The sequence below is a fragment of the Sinohyriopsis cumingii genome, chromosome 10 (genome assembly GCF_028554795.1).
Source record: "Sinohyriopsis cumingii isolate HCF-2022 chromosome 10, ASM2855479v2, whole genome shotgun sequence".
NCBI lineage: Eukaryota > Metazoa > Mollusca > Bivalvia > Unionida > Unionidae > Sinohyriopsis > Sinohyriopsis cumingii.
Genome location: NC_142970.1, coordinates 68795220 through 68819294, shown reverse-complemented (window position 1 = coordinate 68819294; position 24075 = coordinate 68795220). Strand labels below are relative to the sequence as shown.

Below are 24075 nucleotides of genomic sequence, written 5' to 3'. Positions count from 1 at the left end.
AGATAGTGATAAGCAGCTGACCATGTTTGCTGGTTCCACGTGCAATGTAAATAAGTCATTGAGCCGTCTATATGTTTTAGTAATTGCGTATTAGTTATTAATATAATTATAGAGTACAATTAGGCACCCTTAGTAGTGCCACAAGTTTTGGATGTTATTCAATAATATTTTGAGGATTTCATTTATTCATTTAATTATTCATTGGAATTACAATGTATTAATTATTCAGATTACTTGGAATACCATTCAAGGAAATACTGTCGATTAATTTGAAGATTATTCGGAAATGTATAAGTGTTACGGAAGTGCTGTTAATTCATTTGAAGACATTTTGGGATTATATCTTTGTGATTTGTCTGTACGGTTTATTAATCATTACAATACAGACAATCATTCCGGATACCTTTGTAACGCATTCGGATTACGCGTTACTTTTGGAACTGATAAAACATTGAGGACTTTAGGATTACATTCACTGTGCTATAAGTTATGTTTAATTCCTTGACATCGGATTTTACGAAAGTAAATATTTTAAATTTTATAAATCTTGTTGGTTTTTGTTTTGTCTTGCTATTTATTTTAATACCATAGGTTCAAAGCAGTCATTTCATCCAGAGAAGTTCTAAACAATACCATTCCGATACATCAAGACTTTTAACACTTTAGCACATTCAAGTCTATTAGCAGAAAAGCACATTTCAGACCTACTTTTCATTCAGTACATTTTATTGTTTTGGACCTGTGATATAACATGTATGATTATTTTGGAATTAATTCACAATTATTTAAGTTCCTCTTAAATTTTATTGTATAACTTAGAAAAGTAATTTATTTTCGTTTGACAAAACTTGTTAGAGGATTAAATATTTTAAGTTTGACACGACTTGTTGGTCTTGTTTCTTTCCGTTACTAAGTCTAAGACCACATAGTCGTAAGACTTTAAATTGATCAAATACCATAAAAACACCACACATTATTGATTAGCAGGTGGTACCAGAAGCGATGTCACTGCCCCAACTGTGATTGTAACCTTATCAGTGTGCCATCGCAGACGAATCAGGAAGCAGATTTACTGAATGCCCAACGTTGTTCCAAATCTCAAAACGAGACGCACCTATGTGGCTCACTTATGAAATTTGCCGTTGTATTTACGATTGGTAATTTCTTTACGTTCATGAATAATTTGGTATTTGCACGACGATGGAGAATTTAGGAAAGCGAATTCGATAGTATACAAGATAAGCCTCGAAGGCTTATTTTTGATGTGGCATTTGAATCCCGAAAGGCAGTTGAGGTATGGATTTTGTTACGACAAGACCCAACTGTTCTACTATGATCGTGTCAAGATGTTTTATATTGACACATATTCTTTGCTGTTGCATATCACGGCTAATAATTAATATGCGGATATTGCATCGGACATACTTGTAAACGAATTTGATAACATTTAAAATCATATCGAATAAGCCATTGTTTAACAACGGCAATTAAACAAAATGTGGCAAGTTTAAAAGGTTTCAAGACTGCATACAACTTTGTCCTAAAATGTACTCGACCATGATTGGACTACACGGCTTAGACAGAAAGAATAAAGCAAACGTAGTTCCACTAGTTATTGTGCAAAAGAGTCTCAGACACGATATGTATGTTGAATCCAATCGCGAAGGATGTGAATTTACACACAGCGAATATTATTAGGCGAACCAAACATGGCATTGATGTATACTGACGAACGTAACTGAGTTTGTTACCACTTGATACTAAACGATGTATGTTCCCTGATGGTGTTACCGCTTACGCATTTTGACATCACTTTGTGATTCATTGGTGCGATGCATTCTCATCTTAAAGCATGGTTTTAGTTCCGTATTTCCAGGAACGACCTGCAATTCCGTTCGCACCAATGCTATACTTGTTGGGTGTACCACAAAGCCGTCATCAGGCGCTAAGTGATAACTTGTTGCACGTTGTGGAAAATCAGTCCGATATGAAATTGGAAATACATCGATGGATCATACTGCATCAGTAGCGCGACGTTGTTACCATCTGACTGACTTGGTACATATAAATACCAAACAAAATTGTTCTCGAATAGATCTAAGGGCGTTGCTTGTAAAATCTTTTTATAAGTAACGGTGACAGTGTTTTGCTGAATTGTAATGGTGGATTTAAATCCAATCTTGCGTGTGATTTCATGATTTAGTGTATGCACGAATAATTGAAGTCAAGTTACTCTTTGGTGAAATCTGGCTGTGTGAGGTTTCATTCAAATTTTTGTGTGTTTTGTTACAAAAAAGAACCGGTACGCAGGTGTTAGATGAAATCTTTCCACACTATCTTGTTCGCGATCTATACCAACATTTCCAACACGAATGCACACCTGATGTTTTGTTTACAGAGCAACAGCAGATCCAAGAAATTATTTACCTGTATCAATCTGTAAACATCGTGGCCATGCTATCACATTTGGTGCAGATATAGGTTTAAGTACATCAAAGACATTTGCAGAATCTTAAGATATTAATGGTTAATTTTCTTTGTACCTGTTGGCAAAATCGAGGATTGTTAACCCGTACTTGTATGTGTGTAATCGACCTTGTCGACTACGTACTCCATGATGTGGAAGAAATGAAGAATCAGACTGATATACCTCATATTTGGACATCAACCATCCACTTAATATCTTTCTTGGCAAGGGCAGATACATTTGCCACCATGCTTGTTTGACCGACTATGCATGAGCAGTCTTATGCATGACATTTACGGCGCTGTCTAACTTTTCATCAGAATCAAGTGTAATCTTGACCTTAATGCCGCCTTTGATGATTCATCTAGCATATTGTTCGCCATGTTATCGCATTTAATTCATTAACAAGATCTATATCAGAACGGTGACATACACGGATATCGCTTTGATGTTTTATACACATTGTCATTTCAGCAACAACCGGGTGTTTAATAAGACCGTCACCAGGATTTGGTTTGGTTTTAGAATGATATCGTTTATCACGCAGAGGATCAAGTTAACTTTGATTGTATACAGGCATATGGTTATTCACCAAGATATTTACTCCATGGTGTTATATGTAATTTTGTTAATACAGCAGCGACGTGGCGGCCAACGACGTTTTAAGACCTGGATCCTTCGCGTGAGACGCGTTTGAACCCATCGGTGGAACTGGAAATTCCTACGAACATGACCTTATTTGCTCCATTCTGAATTGAGGATCCAGTCATTCCATTGTCGATTATTAGCTGATCTCTGACTCGCCAGATACAGTAAAGAGTATGCGAAATCCATTGACCCAACTACAATATTTAAACAACATACATCTAACAATGCAAAATATCGAATGTATCCTATGAGAAACATTAGAAAAGGGGCAGGAAATGCTGAAACACAAGTTGTAGTTTCCATTTATGTCAATTTGAATTGTGAATTTCTTCATCGTCGACTAGAACCTCACGCACACTCACAGAGGTTTTCGTGTGCGATTCCCGTTATTCACATATGTTTCTTTTATAGAGATGTTCATAAGATTAGTCGCTTTAGCTAAATGCAGTCACAATCATATGACAACGCCAATGGTGCAATGTGGCGTATAGGAGGTGCTGGTATAGCTGTATCTATGCTAACCTTTTCTCTGTCTGTACGATCAGTTTGTTTTCATTTACGCGGTCTGAACAGAGTTAACGGTGTCAGTTCTCTAGCACACTACAGGTGTTGGCTAGAATACCTCCACCAAGTACCAAACTGTTTTACAAATATTGAATAAATTTAGACTGGGATTCTAAGATCGCAGTCCAGCACAAAGGGAGCTATGTTGTATGACAGATGTGTTAATATGCCTCTGTCTTAAATAAGGCAATTCTGTAATAGCGTTAGCACATATGATAGTGTTGCCTCTAATAGTTTTCGATTTAATTGTCTTTCCAGACACACCAGGCAATTATTCCATTACTATTATACTTTATCAAAGATTCCTTCAAGATGATATTATCACTAAAATAAAGTCACACCTATAAATATTGTAAAGTGTATAAATTAGAGCTAAAGCTGCTCTGCAGTGGACAGGACAGGCGAAACAGCTAACTGTGCTTACATACAGAAATGTATTTGAACAGTATTGGACGTAAACCTGTAGAAGAAAATTAGTATTGTCCAATAGTATTGTTTTCTGAAGTTTCAATAAAGAGCTCACCCATTAAGTTTTGAAAAATGGAATATATTAACATTCACTCGTATAATTTATTTAATATCCATGCACAGAGCTTGATCACATGATTAGAGAAACACATAAAAACTATTGTTTATTTCCTACGTTTCAGAAAATACATAGATGATTAGGAACATCTGAATTTTCCTTAGAATTAAATCATATTGCAAAGTTTTTTGGCATATTCTTTGTTTTGCTCTAGTAACTGTCAAATACATCGGTGAGATATTATAATAGTTTATAATGTTAACTACTCTGATTGTACATCAGTCCATAATGTGTGATATAGTGGCTTCAATAAAGGTAAGATTATATATCTTTTAAGGTAGCTCTTACCGACTGAAACAAAATAATTCCTTCATTGGTTAAAACGGACAACCTTCAATCGCTTTGGACCAGAGAGTCGAACTCCATAATCCTTTCATAAATTGTAATGTAGTATGTGTGATATCATCTGCTGGTAGTAATATATATTTGGAGTTGTAAGTACCATTGCTTTATTTGTGTCCAATGAAGAATGAGACATTAAGTATGTACAAACATATTTACAATTATTTGTCTGTATACACTAAGAGATAACATATCAACTACATTTGTTGTTGAATGTTCTTAAAATGGTCCTCAGTGTTTTAAACTTGAACATAACTTAATTTAGAGGGAAATGATTTTTTTATCCACCAAATATTGCATGGTTTAGAATCAATATTTAAAATTCTGTGATTTGGACTTTTAATGAAGGTTTTCCAATTTTTCAGATATATCGCTAGGGTATATACAGTGTGGCAGTTTATAGTGATATCTAACAAGGGAGCATCATGAAGCAGACATGTTGCATCATGCCCACCACCCACCCACCCCCAGTCACATTATCCTGACACCAGGCCGACCAGTCCAAACACAACCCCTTAATGTTGAGAGCCAAGCGATGCAGCTGCAGGACGCACTGTATTAATTCAGTCCCTATAGTAAACCTATGCAAACACCATGATATTAAAAATTCAATAACTTAAAATTTGTGTGCTCATGATCAGCCTATATTTATCAGTATAGATAAAACCTGGATGTCTGCTTCTTTGTAGAGGAAAGGATATGAGCCGCATGGTCCTGCATGTGTTTGAAACATGTGCTTTCAATTCCGCACCAAAGAGTCAGGTGCTAATTTTAGTAATGAGTGTTCCAAACTCAAGACTGTAATAGGACTGAAATTTCAGCAATAAAACAATGTCTCCATTTATTTTCACTTACATCTATGATAACCTCTCAAACGATTCTTTTTCCTACAACATAACTTACATTATTAACCAATCCTGGTCAGCCTAACCAAACTATATACCATTTAATGTTCACCCATTTTCAGGCTGGTTCCCATTTTCCATACCATTAGTAACGTGTGTCCTGCAAGTACCATTTTATATAAGTCTTTGGCATCACTCGGTCGGAGTTCGATTCCGAGACCTCACGCATACGATGCGGATGCTCTAACCACTATGTCGTATATAAAATTGTAACCGTCCATTATATGTATATATGATAATGACTATTACCTGGATTATCGTGACCAGAAGCGTCTGTGAGTTCAACTGGATTAAATATTTCTTTTGATAATTGTTTTGTTACAGAATCGAACAAAACAACACGGTCTATCACTGTCTCTGTGCTTTTTCTGTCTCATTGTGCACGAAAACACTATTAAATTTATTTTAAAGAGAACAAGTTTGAAAATAGAAGATGTGATATACAATTAAGCAATCCCTCCTTTAGCAAATATTCATTCCTTCATCTCTACCTGTATCGGACGAAAGACATTTGGTTTTTCCATCCAGTCTTTTGCTGCTCCTCTTTGTCACAATGTCTCGTCCAGTAGCTTTATCCTTACGTTTCCTTTCATCCTTCTGTTTAGTATGTTTCAGACCTGAAAATTCAAAAAAATGAAACATGTCGTACAATGGTTGTTTAATCTGCTGTTAGGAAATTTGACCTCAAAATGTGTTTTCTCCTAAAATGCTGTTTCGTGCATTATATTCCTGTATCTACATGTACATACAATAGCACAGAGGTGGGCAAACTGTCCAGTGCAAGTGCCGCATACACAAATTTACATCTTGTCGCGGGCCGCATAGTTCATTAAGTAAAAAAATTAATATTTGAAATAGCAAAAAAAAAAGGTTTTTCTAAATAACATCATAATTAATTTTCAGTTGTTAATATGTTGTTAATATTTGAAAACTTAAACTTGAAAAGAAGCACATTTATTTGATAAACAGAATAACATAAACAGAGTCAGTGCGAATGATGACTTGTTCCTAAGCCGCATGAAAGCCCTTGGCGGGCCACATGCGGCACGCGGGCCGTAGTTTGCCCACCCCTGCATTAAAGCAGGTACTGCTGAGTAAATACAGGGATTGTCGAAAATATATTTTGCATAGAAATTAGATATAATGGTTATATACCGAATAAAGGATTAGAGTTGTAATAAAGATGCTTTTGTGTTGCGTAACTGCCTTTTCAACACACTATTGATTATATCATCCCGGGTTAATGGGAGCTAAAAGATTTCACCAAGGACATACCGAGGTAGCCGAATCTGGCTGCCCTATGTGGGTATCGCGGACTCTGTTAAGTCAATGATGTAATGAAAATGTCGTTAAGAAAAACCAAAATGCAAAATAAAGTAATCGCTACTGCCTTTTTATCTGGTACATGTAACAGTCCAAAGGTTAGTATACTAAAAGAAATATTCCCTTCCAAAATTCGACCCTACTTCTGTCATGTGGCTGTCTGCTCTTCAACAAACTTTAGGTTCAGCCTGTCTATTCTGGTGCACACCACAGAAGTAAAGTACAGAACAGGACAATTGGTCCTTTTCTATTTATATTTAAAGAATAAAGTTATTGCTATTAAAAATAAAGTTAATTCTATTAAGAATTAAAGAAAGATCAGTGAATCTATATTAACCACTCCCATCGAACATCCACCACCAACAAAAAATAACATTTGTTTTCTTGATATAGTTGCTGAAAATACAAAAATGTTCAAATTTATTAATTATGTCTAAATATTGCAATTTCAGGCTTCCTGGTTTCCTTATTTCATCCTTGCACGCCAGTGAATGCAAAATCTACGCTTTTAATGTTTTGATATCATGAAAGGAGTACTGTATGTTGCTCAATATATTTTGCGTGGAGTACTATTAATTAATGGAGAATGATAGTAAATACTTGTTTCAAAAAGCCATACAGTCCAATATAATATATTCTTTCAAACCAGTTTGTTTGTTTATATTTCTCTCAGAATCAAAATCATTTTGTTTTGGTCTAAATTGTATGTTTCAAATATACATAAGTATATAAAGTTGATGAAGGAGATCTATACCTATAACCAGTGTGTATCCTTTTTAACATTCAATGTAATGTATGCTGTACTAGACGTTTCCAAACACCATCCTATGCACCGTAGATTTATGGTATATTCCATTTTTGGTACAATATTATTGCCAATTTTATAAAGCACAATATCGGCGTACATGGTGTGGAGAATGTAATGTACTCATCTTGCACACCAAAGTCGGACATACATGGGTATTCCCTACTTAAAGCGCATAATTAGTTGAAACCCAACCGAGTGTCTTTTGTCACATGTTCTGCCGTTTGACTACTTTCTTATACCGGAGAGAATTGATACTAGGGAAAACAAAATACACATAAAAAAGAGTACATACATATGAGCTCTGATGCAACTGTACTTAATGGCTTTCATATTTTAAGCTCTTGCTGCTATTACTATCACCTACAGGTACAACAAAAATCACCAACACCACCTTTGTGATACCTATTGGAATTATGAAATATACTCTTATGCTACTATCAACAAGCCCACAAGCACCACTACTACAAGTTTTGCTAACGCAACCACCACTGCTACTTTCGACTTCTATTTGCATAGCTACTATTACTACTCAAGATATTACAGTATCACATCTACGAACAATACTACCACTGCTACTGTCATAAGAAATGGGTAAATGTTTGATTGATGTCCATTGTTATATACCATGTTTGTTGTACTGTCGAGAGCACATTGATTGTCCCGATGTATAAGTTACCCTGGATATACGCCTTCATGTGCCCTTATTTCATTAAATTATAGCAGATATCAAATAAATTATATTTTTGACTCAGGTATGTTTATTTGCACGTATGTTATGGTTTTAATCCATTTCATGCATATTAGAGCGGGTGTTTATTATTTTTCTAGCATAACTTGTTTGTACTTGCCACATTAACATTGTCAAGTTTTATCGCGCTCATGTTTTCCAATTATCCAGATTGAAATATTTTGGTACATAAATTACAGCAGTACAGAAAACATTGCTTTGATTGACTATGAACATATATTCAAATAGTAAAGGCAGACGTGGTTAAAGTGCCCGATTTCCTGTATAAGTATGATTGATAATAATAATAATAATAATAATAATAATAATAATAATAATAATAATAATGAGGACTTTGTATAGCGCCTAATCTTTAGAAGCTCTAAGCGCTTTACAACATTTGACAACACCTATAACATAAAATACATATATAATGATATGATTACAAAATAAAACACCATAAAATTAGAAATCATAAAAAACATGCTGAAAATATTTAAGGTTGGAAACATTATTAGGTCTTTATGTTTGTTCTTGCAGTCGAAATAAGTCAGTTTTAAGAGCACTCTTCAATGGGATCACTGTATCTTTGTGTCTAAGTTCAGTGGGCAATTCATTCCATGTTCCTGGGCCCTGGTATGCAAAAGAACGCTGTCCGTATGATTTTGTTTTCATAGTGGGAATAATGAGTATACGATTGTCAGAAGAAGAGCATAAGTATCTTGCTGGTGTGTACACTTGGGTGAGGTCGGATATGTATGTTGGACTTGAGTCCGTCAGTGAAACGTATCACAGATAACAAATTTTGTGTTTGATTCTGGATCGAATAAATAGACAGTGTATGGAACAGAGCAGCGGGTAGGTATGCTCTGATCGTGGTACTCTAAATATTATCGGAGAAGCTGTGTTTTGAAATTTTGACGTTTCTGGAGTAGATACTGAGATAAACCAGACAGAATTGAGTTACAATAGTCCAGTCTTGAAATATCTAATGAACACACAAGTGTTTTAGTGGTATCAACTGAAAGATATTTGCGAATGGAGCTGATGCGTCTCAGCTCAAGATATGCAGCCTTGCATATGTTCATTACATGTTGGTGCAATGTGAGAGTACTGTCCAGAGTAACAACTAGGTTTCGTACTGTGTGAATTTAATGTTGGTGCTGCTGATATTTATTGTTTGAGGTAAAGGATGTAAATGAGAAAGTATTTGTGTTGTGATCAGAATGGCCTCAGCTTTATCATCATTCATTTGCAGCTTGTTTAATGTCATCCATGATTTCACATCAGTAATGCACCTCTCTACACATTGGATGGTAGCATCAACTTCAGTTGGGTGGCTAGATTGGTATAGTTGGGTGTCATCAGCGTACAATTGGTGAGACAATGGATGATGATATATGACACTTGAGAGTGGCTGAGTGTATTGAATGAAGAGGACAGGTCCAAGAACAGACCCTTTTGGAACACCACAACATAGATTAACTGTGTTGGAGTGTATTCCATTTGGGGACACAATCTGTCTCCTGTTGACCAAGTAGGACTTGAACCACAGTAAGGCTGTATCATGAATGAGAAATACAGGCTGGAGACGGTGACGTAATATATCATGGTCTATTGTGTCAAATGCTGCAGACAAAATCAAGGAGGTTGAGGACTGTAAGCTTTCCGCTATCCAAAACAGAGAGAATGTCATTAACTACTTTTAGAAGAGTAGTTTCAGTAATGTGGCAAGGACGATATGCAGATTGTACGTTGCTGTAAAGACTGTTTAAATTCTGATGAGATACAAACTGGGATAGAACAACCTTTTCTAACATTTTTTATATGAATGGGAGATTAGAAACTGGGCGGTAGTTCTTTAAATCGTTATGGTCTAGTGTTGGTATTTTCAGCAGAGGCTTTACAATGGCAGTTTTGAAAAATGATGGCAAGGCAATACTGGATCTAAACACTCAGCAGTGATGTTGGAATTGTATCCAGTTCACATGACTTTGGTGCACTCTTCATCAGGATTGTACGTACGAAATCCGTAGAGACAGGTTAAAATGCTGCTAATGGTTGCCGCTCAAATTCTGTGTCCCAACTGTATGGTGACGACGAATCAATTGGAATTGTGGTGTCAAGCTTATATCTAATGGTTTGTACATTGTCACGGAATAAACTTGCCAACATGTCCTGAAGTTCGACTGGAGAGAAGGCACTTGGAAGTGGTGCAGATTTGTTTCTTGTTAGTAATGTTGAAGAGCTTTTTGTTGCTGAAACTTCTATGATCTTAGTGTAGTGGGCTGATTTTGCTGCATGGACTATATTTGTGGCATTCCTTTTAGCGGCTTCATAGATTTGCTTATGAATAGTGGGTCTGGTGGAAAGCCAAAGCCTCTCAGTTGTACGACGGTCTCTTAGCATAAACGGGTTGACTGGCGAGTATCACGTGATGGCAGTTTGTTCAAAAACAAAGGAAATTGTAGCAGTGGAGCAAGACAGCTGAGAAAAAGTCTAATTGTTCTCGTTTTCAAAACAAGGAGATGAAGAAACACATACGAACTGAACAGCCAATACATGATGAACACAATAACGTAATCTAAGACAGGCAACAAGCACACATATCATGAAAACGGCACAAAAAACGGGACAGCTGATTCAAGCCGGTTAAGTGATAGCGGCCATCTTGTCGTAGACAGAATCTTTCCTAAGTCATAACGAATGACGGTACATTCGATACTGCATTACATTTATATTATTAAGTACTCCATTGGGAGTGCGTGTTGTGTCGAGGAATGAATTTACTCTTCTAAATTTTGATTCTGGAGCATGCTTGGTATATGATAAAAAGAAAATTCCTTTCCCACGTTCATACCGGACATATTTGATCGTTTGGTACCAAAAACGATATATTTTAACTTTTAAAATAACACGTTTCGGTACCACACGATGAAATATATATAAAGAGAGATAGATAGAGATAATAAAGCATCGTCAATGAGGAAGACGAAATATTCGAAAGTTCAATATTTAGCTTTGTTCTGAAAGCATATTTAAAGGTGTATGTTACCATTTATTTCTGCCTCCAGGACTACAGGTAACGCCATCTATTTGTCTCGGTGTCGTATATCTGTTCTAAGGACACGGGGCGCAAATTTGAAAAGAATTAATTTAGAAGTAATCCTTTCTCACAAAATTTTGTAAACCAGAGGAATATATAGACGATATACCACAAGATATGTAGAACTACTCACATGAGTATTGAAATATTTCATTCTCATTTTAAATATTTCATTCGCATTTTAAATATTTATTTGTAGAAATTGCTCTGTTACAATAATGCAAATGCCAGTAAAACATGAGCATACCATACGTCATGCATTAAAAGAGGATCCATTTACAATCAGGCTAATTCTTAAATTCTTTGAAAACCTTTGAAAACAATCAAAATTCTTAACTGCAAGGTTTATAGAAAAATGTCGGTCCAGTCATTAACTTCTTAAATGTCTAATACGTAAAAGACTTTGAACTATATGTTTAAATAAGTTAGCAAAGCAAAATTCTTAATTAAAAACAGGTTTTAATAGAATATAAAGGAAAAAGATTTTTGATCATGCTGTAAAATCAGGATTGGCTGATGTGCCGTTAAATTCTAAACCTACTTATATATATGTCCAGACCAACTCTGGCGACTCTTAGACCTTTTCTTTATACCACAACTTTCGTCATTTGCAGTCTTGATCAGATCCAAATTGCCATACTCTAAGCTGTGTTCTAATAAACTTTAGTTGAATACGTATTCAGATTAAATACGGAATAGTTTACCACTTACGTTTTGGTGATTCAAACAACGCTATATCAATTTTGAATTCTCCTCAGGGCTTACATGGTCGTCATTAGTACCCAACTGGAGAAATACAGCTTGGGAAAAATATAAAAAGCAAGATACATAGAGGTAACCGATTATATGAAAATTTTGAATGACATCAACACTTCCTTAAATTATTTTCATCTCATACCCTCTTTGAGACTTTCTAGTTAGGGATCTCCAAGTACAGTAGGAAAAGTTCACAGGCATTCGTGGAGCCTGGAGCCGATTTTGAGAAATAGGTATATAAATATACCATAGCTATAAAGACGTTCACGTAAGAGTTTAATGTTGTTTTTTCTGAGTTCATCGTGGTATAAACTGTCAGTTGCCGACTCACACGGCAAATAACGCCCGAAGGGCGTTATGTAAGCTGTGTGAGTCGGCAACTGACAGTTTATACCACGATGAACTCAGAAAAACAACGTTAAACTCTTATAATTGAAATTTTAATTATTTGTTATGTTATTTTGCTTGCATCATTGAAAAAAAAAAACAGAAATCTTAATTGAGCGTAGTAATACATGTTTGTGGTTTTTCTGTTGCGTAGCTATTTATAGCACTTGGGATGTCCAGCTTGATCGCAATAAGGTCATCATAATACCAATCCTTCAACCAATGGAAGCCAATTTTTTTCCAATATTTTTTGTTTGTTTGTTAGAATGTTGTTTTTCTTTAATGCTTACTTCATGTCTGCCTTAATTGGCGGTGTTTATCATATGTTGTACACGTAACTCTATTTATAGAAGTGGAAAAGTAGTTCTCCTTACAGTTCATACAGAAATGAACGCAATTCATTTTGATCACGTGGTAACATTCTGACCAATGGAAATGTTACTTTCCTGTACCAGCTACTGGCATTGCAATTATGATGAGATGATACGTTAACATTGGGAGTATCCGCTTCTTAAAAGTATTTGACATAAAGCCATCTTTGATATTTAATCTCTAGCGATATTTTCGAATCGCAAAAGAAGTCTTGACGAAATTAGTTCAGTGGAATCAGAAACACATTAGTGTCCTTATAAGTACCGGACACACACCGGATGTACATAGTGGACAAAATGTTTATAATAATCGAACTCCTTCTTTGAGAGAATTTTGATTGTATGTTTTCTTTGACAGTTTATGGATAGCTAATCGCTCAAAACAGTAGGAACATTCACAGAAAGTTCGTTGAGCCGATTTTGAGAAATACGGGCTAAATGCAGAAAAACCAGAAAAAAGAACTTAATGGAAGTAACTATATATTGACCCAACAGCCCATTTCTATAAAAAAATATCTCTACATGGATAGTTCTTTGACATTGTATACCTAGGGTATTGTTTGATCCCAAACAAGCATTGATGAAGACCGTTGAGGGCAAACAGAGAAACATGATTGTCCTTAGAGATACAGGAATAATCCAGCACGATGCGGATCGATAATGTGTCAAATTCGCAATTCGTAAACCCCCTTCTTATAATTTTTTCAACCTCTGTGGGAACATTCTAGCTAGAGAGCAGTTCCTACATAGCTGAAGTTTCAAAAAACAATTGTCAGCCCGACTTAAAAAATTATTCGTTTTATAATATTAAATACTTCCAGGATCACAATAACGTTAGGAATATTAATCATACTACTTTTCGATTCCAGCCCTTTTAAAGACGAAAATACATTTTTCCTGTGTATACTAAGCAATAAACCTTCCGATTCTTTCCCCTTCCTGACTATAGATGGAGCTTGTTTCATGCTGAGCTGAACATCTTGTAACAGGAGGATGGGAGAGTATGAAAGTAATGTGGTCTAAGAAAAACATAACTTACATAAAAAGTTGCTTTTTCCTTCGAATTTATTACCGATCACATTAAAATTAGAAAAAAAAGATAATAGGCAGAGAGAATATTGAGCATCCAACTGATGAGGGGAAAATATCGGATAACCCACTCTCGTAATTGCAAGCAGAACAAGCAAAAGTGACGTGGTTTATGTCTGGAAAGAAGAATAATGAGATCTTCTTGGCGAATCACACCAAAGCTGCGCAGCGTTATCTATCTTAACCACGCTGAGATGGCTTGTGGAATCACGTTGTCTTTCCCAGTTTTAACTGGGAGAAAAAGACGTCTTTGAATTCCACAAATCGGCTCAATTCACGTCAGATAAATTAAGAGCACATCGACATCTTTGGTTGTGTCAATACAGGAGAGAGGTAATGTGAAGACTTTTGATTTCCAATTGGCGGGAATCAATTCATGACGACAAAACCGGTTGCGTTACAAGGACCGCCGAGCGTGATAGGATGGACAAAGATTGGACTCCCCAACTGATCAGAAAATCTAGACGGTGTAAAAGGGAAATGAGATAGTTCTTTCCCTTGACTATAATGGAAATGGTCATATGTTTTTATAGGTTGTCGTCCAAATACGCCATCGTGGAAGTAGATGAGGTCGTACGGAACAGGGCTATGACACACAGGGTAGTTTCGTAACATCCCATGAATTTATATACAAGCCAGGAGTGAGTGTAAAACCGATAACAATTTCCTCGGTATGTAAACAAAAGCAATTTCCCATGTGACTGTTGGACGGGATATTAAAAATATAAGTCTGTCAGATCGTGACAACATATGGCAAATTCGTTTGGACGGATGGAGAGCCGGACTGATCTTGCCGTCTGCATCTTCCGTCATGAACGGAGAGGACGAAAGACGAGGGGGTTGGCAATGAAATTACAGAAGCCCCTCTGAGTCAATTTGGATAGCAAAGTCACCTGGCGGAAAAAGGATTGATTTACGATGTTTGAAAACAAATGAGTCGGACGCCTTTCAACTAATTGTCTTCGGTCATTGGGGGACACGACTCAATGGAGAAAGAACGGATTCGTGTGGGAAGATAAACTTTCTTTCTTATCTCATCGATAAGGCTGCCTCCAAAACTGATTGACATATTGTCCTCATGTATAGGTTTGGGACCGCTGTTGGTTTTGGATTTTAAAGCTATCGATCTCGTTTTCCCATGTGTCCGATCATCACGTCATTGAGGGTGTAACGGAGATGATATATAAGATGATGGTTGCAGCGCATGGAAATGGAGGGAAAATTCGTGGGCCGTCGACCTTCGCGCTAACTACAGCTAGTCTCCGAACAACTGGAGTCAACATTATGCTAGGATTTATAAATAAGATCCCGGTAATATTAATATTCCATGGGTCAACTTGAGGAGACAGATGACGATATTATTGGAAGCCATACGGTCAATGAATGGTATGGATAGAGAGTCGGACGGATCGACAATACGGTTGACAGCCGATATTCTATCAAATCTGAGGTAAGTCGAGACGGTATGTGTCGAAATCATGAAAGATGGACACTACGCTTGGTAGCAGAGACAAAAATCAAAACCGAAGTCATATATAAACCCCATGTGCCCAAATTTACAGTGCGCTCAAGGTAGCTCGAGACCTAACAACAAAAAATTCACCCCCGTACTTCCTCCAGAAAAATTACCAGATTGCCTCCGCAAAAGGTCTAACTAGGTCCAGAATCTCCAATATAAACTTATAATGAAGAACACCATCATACAATGGAACTGTAGAGGACTTAAAGCCAACTATCACCATATTCTTCTGCTTATAAACGAACATGATCCTGCAGTACTATGTCTTCAGGAGACATTTTTGAAAGGTACGGAGAACATCACACTTAAAAACTACTCCCTGTTTGACACCTACTCACATAATGTTGACAGGGCCTCAGGAGGAGTCTCTCTTATTGTGAACAACAGAGCCCCTCATAGCTTCATCCATTTAAACACCAATTTACAAGCAATTGCTGTAAGCGTCACTCTACATCGAGTGATTACATTTTGCTCTATTTACTTACCAGCAAACACTAACCTAGTACCAAACGAACTCGACAATCTTGTTCAACAGTTTCCCGCACACTTTGGTTTACTCGCGGATTTTAATGCCCATAACATTTTATGGGGATCAAATCATATAAGTGACAGAGGTCACAAAGTTGAAGACTTTATTTCTAGACACGATCTGTGTCTAGATAACACCAAAACACCGACATATTTACACCCAGGCACGGGTACATACACATGCATCGATTTGACAATTTGTTCTCCTTCGCCGCTTTTGGACTATGAATGGAAGGTCGCTGATGACCTTCACAGCAGCAATCACTTCCCAATCTCCCTTTTAAATCTTAACTCTACAAATGATGAAGTAATACCACAATAGAATTTAAAGAAGGCCGACTGGGCCAAGTTTGAAACACTCTGTAAAACTAGGCTGAATGAGGATACAGTTTTCAATGTTAATGACCCCATTCAGCATTTTACATCTATTTTAAACGACATTGCAGAAGAATCTATCTCCAAGTCCTCAACAAACTGTAAAAGAACCCTAAAACCTTGGCTCACTAAGGAATGTAAGGAAGCCATCCGACAACACCGAGAAGCCTTGAACAAATTTAACAATCATCCGACGCCCGAGAATTTAAGTAAATATCGTATTCTCCGGGCCAAAGTTCGCCGCACAATCAAAGAAAGTAAACGAGCATCATGGAAGAAATATGTTTCCTCTTTAAACTCTCGTTCCTCAATTAAGAAAGTTTGGGACACGATCAGCAAAATAAACAGAAAGAGAAAACACAATTCTTTCCGCCATCTGAAACTGAACAATAACAATCTTAGCTCAAAACGTGACATAGCAAATGTTCTTGCTGATACATTCTCTAAAAATTCCTCATCATCTAATTATTCCGAAGCCTTCCAAAAATTGAAAACTCAAAAAGAAAAGTCACGCTTAAAATTGACATCCAACAACTCGGAAAGTTACAACATACTGTTTTCACTATCAGAACTTATGGAGGTTTTAGACAAGGCCCATGATACTTCCGCTGGGCCTGACAAAATACATTACCATTTTTTAAACATCTTCCAGAATCATCTTTAACATCTCTTTTGAAACTCTTCACTGATTTATGGATTACTGGTAATCTACCTAAGATATGGAAAGAAGCAACAGTAATACCAGTTCCCAAACCCGGTAAAGATAGCGAAGATCCTACCAACTATCGACCTATTGCACTCACAAGCTGCATGTACAAAACAATGGAAGGAATGGTCAATTCTCTGCTTGTATGGTACCTGGAAGCTAACAATTTAATATCTCCTTTCCAAGGTGGCTTTCGTTATGGACGGAGCACCAACGATCATCTGGTTAGAATAGAAACATTCATTCTCGACGCATTTATCAAGAAAGAACGTTTAGTAGCGGTTTTCTTTGATTTAGAAAAGACCTATGACATTACATGGAAGTACGGGATACTAAAAGACCTGCACGATCTAGGTCTAAAAGGCCGTCTGCCCTCTTTCATATCCAGCTTCCTCTCCGACAGAGAATTCAAGCTACGAGTGGGCTGTACTCTCTCAGATTTGCACGAGCAAGAGATGGGTGTGCCCCAGGGCAGTATTTTATATGTGACACTTTTCAACATCACAATTAATAACATCACCAAGTGTTTGACTCCTGGTGCGAACGGCTTCAAATTCTCGAAATCAAAAACGGTATGAATGGGTTTCTGTCAATTACGACGACACCACGATGAACCTAAACTCACGCTGGACGGAACACCTATTCCAGTTGTTGAGGAAACAAAATGTTTGGGTATTATCTTTGACAGAAAACTGACTTTTATTCCACATTTGGTTTAAATAATTTTTCCGCACCTTCTGCATATTCAACTTGAGATTCTTGAAGTTTTCGTCTAACAGAATCACGAACAGGAAGACATTTTTGTATTGCTTTTAATCTCTCTCTCTCTCTCTCTCTCTCTCTCTCTCTCTCTCTCTCTCTCTCTCGCCAAACTAGCTGCATACGATTCCATAGCTGGTGCCATATTATTTTATATATAATAATGATCTAATTATAGCCGTAGAGAAGACGCGACCTCAAATAGGTGTCCAGATGGGTAAACAAAAAGCATTAAAGTCTCATAAACATAAAGTGGCTTAATTAGAAAATAGTGGGAGAATTTCTCTAATTAGTCCAAGATATTTTTTTCATATGAGGTTTTAGTTGTCAAAGTTACGTTTTAGCAAAAGGTATGCTCGCCTCCTCTGCTGTTATTTATATTACTACTTGTGTGAGCACTACTAGGGTGTCGTCGTTGTTGTAGTTTTCAGTGCATTACGGTTTGAATAAATGGCGGAGAAAGAACCCGGGAAAATCCAGGTAAGACCAATAAACCAGCGGAAAGCTACAGAGAAGCTGTGTTACCTATTCATATTGGCCGAGCCCGATACCCGAATCCACATAGGTGAGACGGCCGTGATCGGTTAAGACGAGCAATTTTGACAACTAACCCACCCGGGGTCCCACATATAGTATTATGAAAGATAATCGTATGCTAGTGATAGCAAAACCACTACGACTACCAGATGTTCGATAATGCAACCACCACTACTACATTTGACTTCTATTTACATTACTACTATTAGTATCTGTACCAACAGCTACTACAAAATTGTCTCAATATTTACATTGAAATTACTACTACAACCTGTATCACAGCAATTCTTTTGTGATAATTACATTGACAAATTACAGGTAGTTAAATGATATCCTCATTACTTCTAACAATTTTTGTCACTCTTTCTTTATAGAGCACATTGATTGTACCCATGTTTACTTTTCCAGCTATATGCTCTTTAATATGCATACATTTTGATAAATGATAATAAATATCGGATATATGTTTGATATTAAAATTATGAGATACACGTAATTGTTTTCCTTTGAATTTCATTGTTGCTAATTGTAGAGGCTGTTTATTGTTTTCTCTAATAAATTACTTATAACCTAAAACGTTTATTTACATTGTCCGTTTATGCCGTGGTGTCGATTTTCAATACTCAAAATTGAATATGTCATGATTTGTATCGGTAATTTTGTGCAATAGTTTTATTACAGCAAAACGAAAACATGTTTGTAATTGAATTATAACTTGATCTGCCTTCATATATATATATATATATATATATATATATATATATATATATATATATATATATATATATATATATATATATATATATATATATATATATATATATATATATATTAATCTTCAGATTGTATACTTCTAACTGATTTGTATCCGGGGAGGCATAGGTAATTTACAGAGCAAAAAGATGATAAAACAATATATTTGCGGAATTTGCTATTGGAGAATTATATCCTTTACCTATAAGCATATGATTTATCTAAAATAAATCGCGCAACAGCGTGCAATACGAACTATAAACCGTGCCAAATACCAGACGCTTGTGTTATTAGGTCCACAACTGGTTGTCCCGGATAATCCATTACTGGTTGCAATGGTACAACAGCTGAAACAGTTCGCTCGAGCTTTATATACAAATACCAAAGGTGTCAAAGAGACTGACATACTTGCGTTATTACGTATTACAACTGAATCGCGTGAGAATCCTCCACACGTGGGCGTGTCGTATTAGATATAGCTACCGAGGCTGCTGAGCATTTTCGTGAACAAGAAGATCGCCGACGTATCGCTGATGCCATTGCTACTGAGGAAGTCACCAAAGTACAGCAATTACACACACTCGAATATTATTTTGACAAACGCATTCCTGACTTTTTCAATGATGTGGTAATCATATCACACACATACAACTCAGGCAAATACGTTAGACAACGTCTACCAAATACAATTCCAAGAATTATCTCGGTGTTACAGCTCCCTGGTACCTAACAAGTTAAAGGCGATATTGCTCTTCAGACAGAATTATTTATCCCGCTTGATCGTGACAATAATGGGGTTTAAATCAGAGCACCGTGGATTCAGGGTGGTGCTCATACAATCCTGAACTGTAAAGAAAACAAAACTTGCAACGCTGAAGTCGACAAAGGAATTTTTACGATTTTCGAGATGTTGGAAAAATACAACAATGCTGTATCCGGATGGACTCTTAACAGTTGTACGTAGATGAATCATATATTTAACCGACACAGCGAAAACCACGGTAAAACGTTTACATGCAGACGTCCCTGCATTTATAGTTGGATGACGAACATGACGTTTACTGTGGCGGAATTTGCCCCAAGCCGCAGCGTACAATTATAACAAAACGTAGCAAAAGATTTTAAAGTTTACAAGGAAGCAAGAAAACAAAACAAACAATGAAAGTACCCAATATCTTCTATGAGGACTATAAAGGTAACATATTCCTTTACCTTTTTTACGTCTAATATTACTGTGTATGACCAGGAACCGAAAAATAGAGCACAAGTCGCTGAACAAGTTCCTTGCGGATTTTGTTACACACTTGCTAGTTGCGACGGGCAAACTGAGCCAGTATGTTATATAGTGTTTTAGTTGTACGGATTCGGGTGAATGTTTCCGAACTCGCTCGAGGTTACCGTCAAATGTATTAGACAAAATCTCTACTCACCCGTGACCCGTCATGATATTAATGAGTGTTATATGACCACTGCATTGCATCGAGTTTTTATCGATGGCTCAGGTGGTTCTAAAGGCGGTGGTTGTGAAATAATTTTATTAGAAACGATGACAGCTGAATCGCATTTGTGGGTTTTAATCCAATCATGCCTGCGAGGTTTTCTTGTGCGATTCCCACCAGTGACGTATTTTGGTTTTGCAGAGGTGTTCATAAGGTTATTTATTTTAGCTAAATACAGTCAAATCACAGTCATATTAGTATGTAATAACAACGGCAACGATGCAATTTAGTGTACAAGATGAGATACGGGTATAGTTTTAATAACAACATTGACTTTGTGGTAACCTAGTAGCTGTCTGTAGAGTCATGTGTGTTGTCTTTCATAAGGTATGGAACAGCTAAGTACTATAATTTCTCGATGCTGGATGGAAATTTTCCACCAACCACGAAGCTAATTTATAGATATATAACGATTGTGGACTGAGAGCCCTAGATTGAAGACCAAGAAAAAGAGATAAGGTAGGACACATGTGCTACTATACATTGGTTGTAAATAAAACAATATTGTAAAAGCTTGAGCACTTGTGCTTATGATGCCTCTAATTAATTTTGGATTCTTTTGTTTTTTTGAGTCATATGGGACAATTTATTTCATTACTAAAGATAACTTCAAGATAATAGTATCATACAAACAAATTTACACCCATCAATATTGTAATGTGCATTATTTATAATTAAGGCCGATCTATCGTGGATAGAAGGAATAAACTGCTGACTGCTTCAATTCAGAACATACTTGAAAAATATTAGACCTAAACGTGTATTAGAAGAATATTAGTATTTAATAGAATCATTCTTTGAAGATTCACAAAACATCTCAGACACTAAGTGTTGAAAAATGGGATATAATAAAGATCTATCTGATCATTTATTTAATATCCATGCACAGAGTCAAATCCCTCGATAACACCAAAAGCATAAAGACTATTATTTCAGGGCGAAACGTTACAGAACATACTTGGATGTTTCGTAACACCTGAATTGTTCTTTGAATTAAACTGTATTGATAAGTTTCTTAACACATTCTTTGTTCTGTTTGATCAATTGCCAGTATCGTGGAAAGGTATTGTTGTAATGTGTTCTAATGTTAATTAATCTGATTGTACATCTGTCCATAACTTGTGATACAGTAACATTTAAAAATTGAAGTGGCTTCAATTAAGGTAAGATTATTTATGTGTTTATGGAGTTATTAAAACGAGGGATTTGGATATTCAATCCTGAGACTAGCCCTTCAGTCGAACAAAATAATCCTTTCGTAAATTGTAATGTTTGTTTGATATCACTTGAGCTGGCAAAGATATAAACCACTTATTGAGTGGAATGTTTAAACAGAATCTAATTATATGGGTGAAAGGTAAATTGTATTTTTCTAGAAATATGTTTAATGCATTTTATTCATACATATACTCGTAAATATGATGGCAGACACTGCGAGTTAAATGTGGAGCTTTTCAAAGTTAAATATGACATTCCCTATTAGACAAAACAGCTTACGAGGAATATATTATTAGCGTAGTAATCAAGATGATTTTGAATTGCTGTTAGCCGTCTTTTTCAACACATTATTCGATATATCATGCAGAGGAAATTGGAGCTAAATGCCTTTTCCAAAGACACACAGACGTGGACGGCCCGGGCTGACATGGGCGAGTATCGCGGGTTCTATATAGCCAATGATATTATACAAGTGCCTTTAAAAAGAATACAAAAAATAATCTTAATAACTTTTTTCTGGTATCTGTCACATTCGAAGTATTAGAAACAAAATAATAAAAGAAATTCGAACATGCTCCTCCATGTTGCGATCTGACTCTTTGCCAAAGTTAAGGTTCAATATATATATATATATATATATATATATATATATATATATATATATATATATATATATATATATATATATATATATATATATATATATCGTTTTGCCCTGTCCAGCTTAAAGTTCTTCGGTACTTATGTTCAAGAATTTACTTTCTTTAACTGATTATTGTAATATTTTTCCCATTATGTTATCCTTGTTCAACATAGTTTATCTGACAATGAAGTACCATATCCAAATTTCCTATCCGGCAGACAAACAACTATAACATGTGGTACGTTGAAAACTATCCAATTCGTTTGCACTACGTTTTATTATGGTACAGAACAAGCCAACTGGATATTATTGTGTTATTATGTTTAAAAAACGCTAATACTATTAAGAATTAAATAGTGATCGACTGTTTGTAGATATTATTAAGTGTAATATGGCTTTGATCTTGCTCTATGGATAATATCAAACTGTATTTTAGGATGTATACTTGTGTGTGTCTGTGTGTATTTATGTTTATCTGTGTACTTGCGTGTGTATGTAAATATGAAGACATGAACTACAGTAGAGTATGCCTTTTGAATATTAGATTACTATACCACTCCAAATTCTACATTTATCCAACCCCACTCATCATCCATCGCCATCCTACACAGACAACACTATACACACCGCAATCGTTCTCCAATGATCATGGTTTACAATTGTATGTAAATATTACAATTTTGCATGCTTGCTTGTTTGCTTCTTTCATACTTGAATTGGATTCTACGCCCCTCAATGCAAAATAGAAGGAATTACAGTTTTGTCAATATTGAGGCAGATGTAAATGAATAATAATTGTGTGTTGTGCTCATGATGTACTATGAATGAATGGATGATACTTAATATTTGTTGTAAAAAGTCATGCAGTCCAGCATGATATATTGTTTTAAACTTTATATTGATATTAGATAATATATCATAAGCTAAATCATTTTATTTAGGCCTTACGTTGTAAATATAAATAACACCATGAATTTGATGAGACATCGACTTACCCATCACCAGTTTGTATCCGATTGTTAATTCACTGTAATATTTGTTGTACTAGGAAGTTTAAAAAACTAGTCAAATACACCGTCCGTTTAAGGTACAATCCATCCTTTGTGTAATAATATCACCAAATGTATGGAACAATGTACGGGTACATGGTGTGGAAATAAACTTTGCCCATTTGCACACCAAACTTAGACAGACTAGGGGATTCCCTGCCTGAAAGTAAGTTTTCTAATTGAAATCGAACCGCCTTATCACATGTTCTACCTCATGACTAACTCGTGCTTCTGAATATAATTGATACAAGGCCAAAAAAGGTGAAGGTCAGAAGAAGCGAACAGTCATGTAATACATATTGGAATTATTTTTTTCCTTGCGAAACGATGAAATTGTACCTAGTGGCTTTTATGTGTTAACCGATTGATATTAATACTACCATATGCACAACTACTAGAATAATTCATGA

General features: G+C 35.9%; 1 protein-coding gene across 1 annotated transcript in view; it reads right to left on the bottom strand.

Moving 5' to 3' along the window:
• Positions 1-23854, bottom strand: part of LOC149790349 (uncharacterized) — a 145256-nt gene extending 121402 nt beyond the window's left edge. Inside the window, exons 1-2 of the mRNA XM_089972393.1 lie at positions 23612-23854; positions 6004-6129 (exon numbers count right to left, since the gene is read on the bottom strand). Of these exons, the coding sequence (XP_089828519.1) occupies positions 6004-6129; positions 23612-23615 (130 nt within the window). The 5' untranslated portion in view covers positions 23616-23854. The remainder of the gene's footprint in view (positions 1-6003; positions 6130-23611) is intronic.
• Positions 23855-24075: the final 221 nt, after the last annotated feature.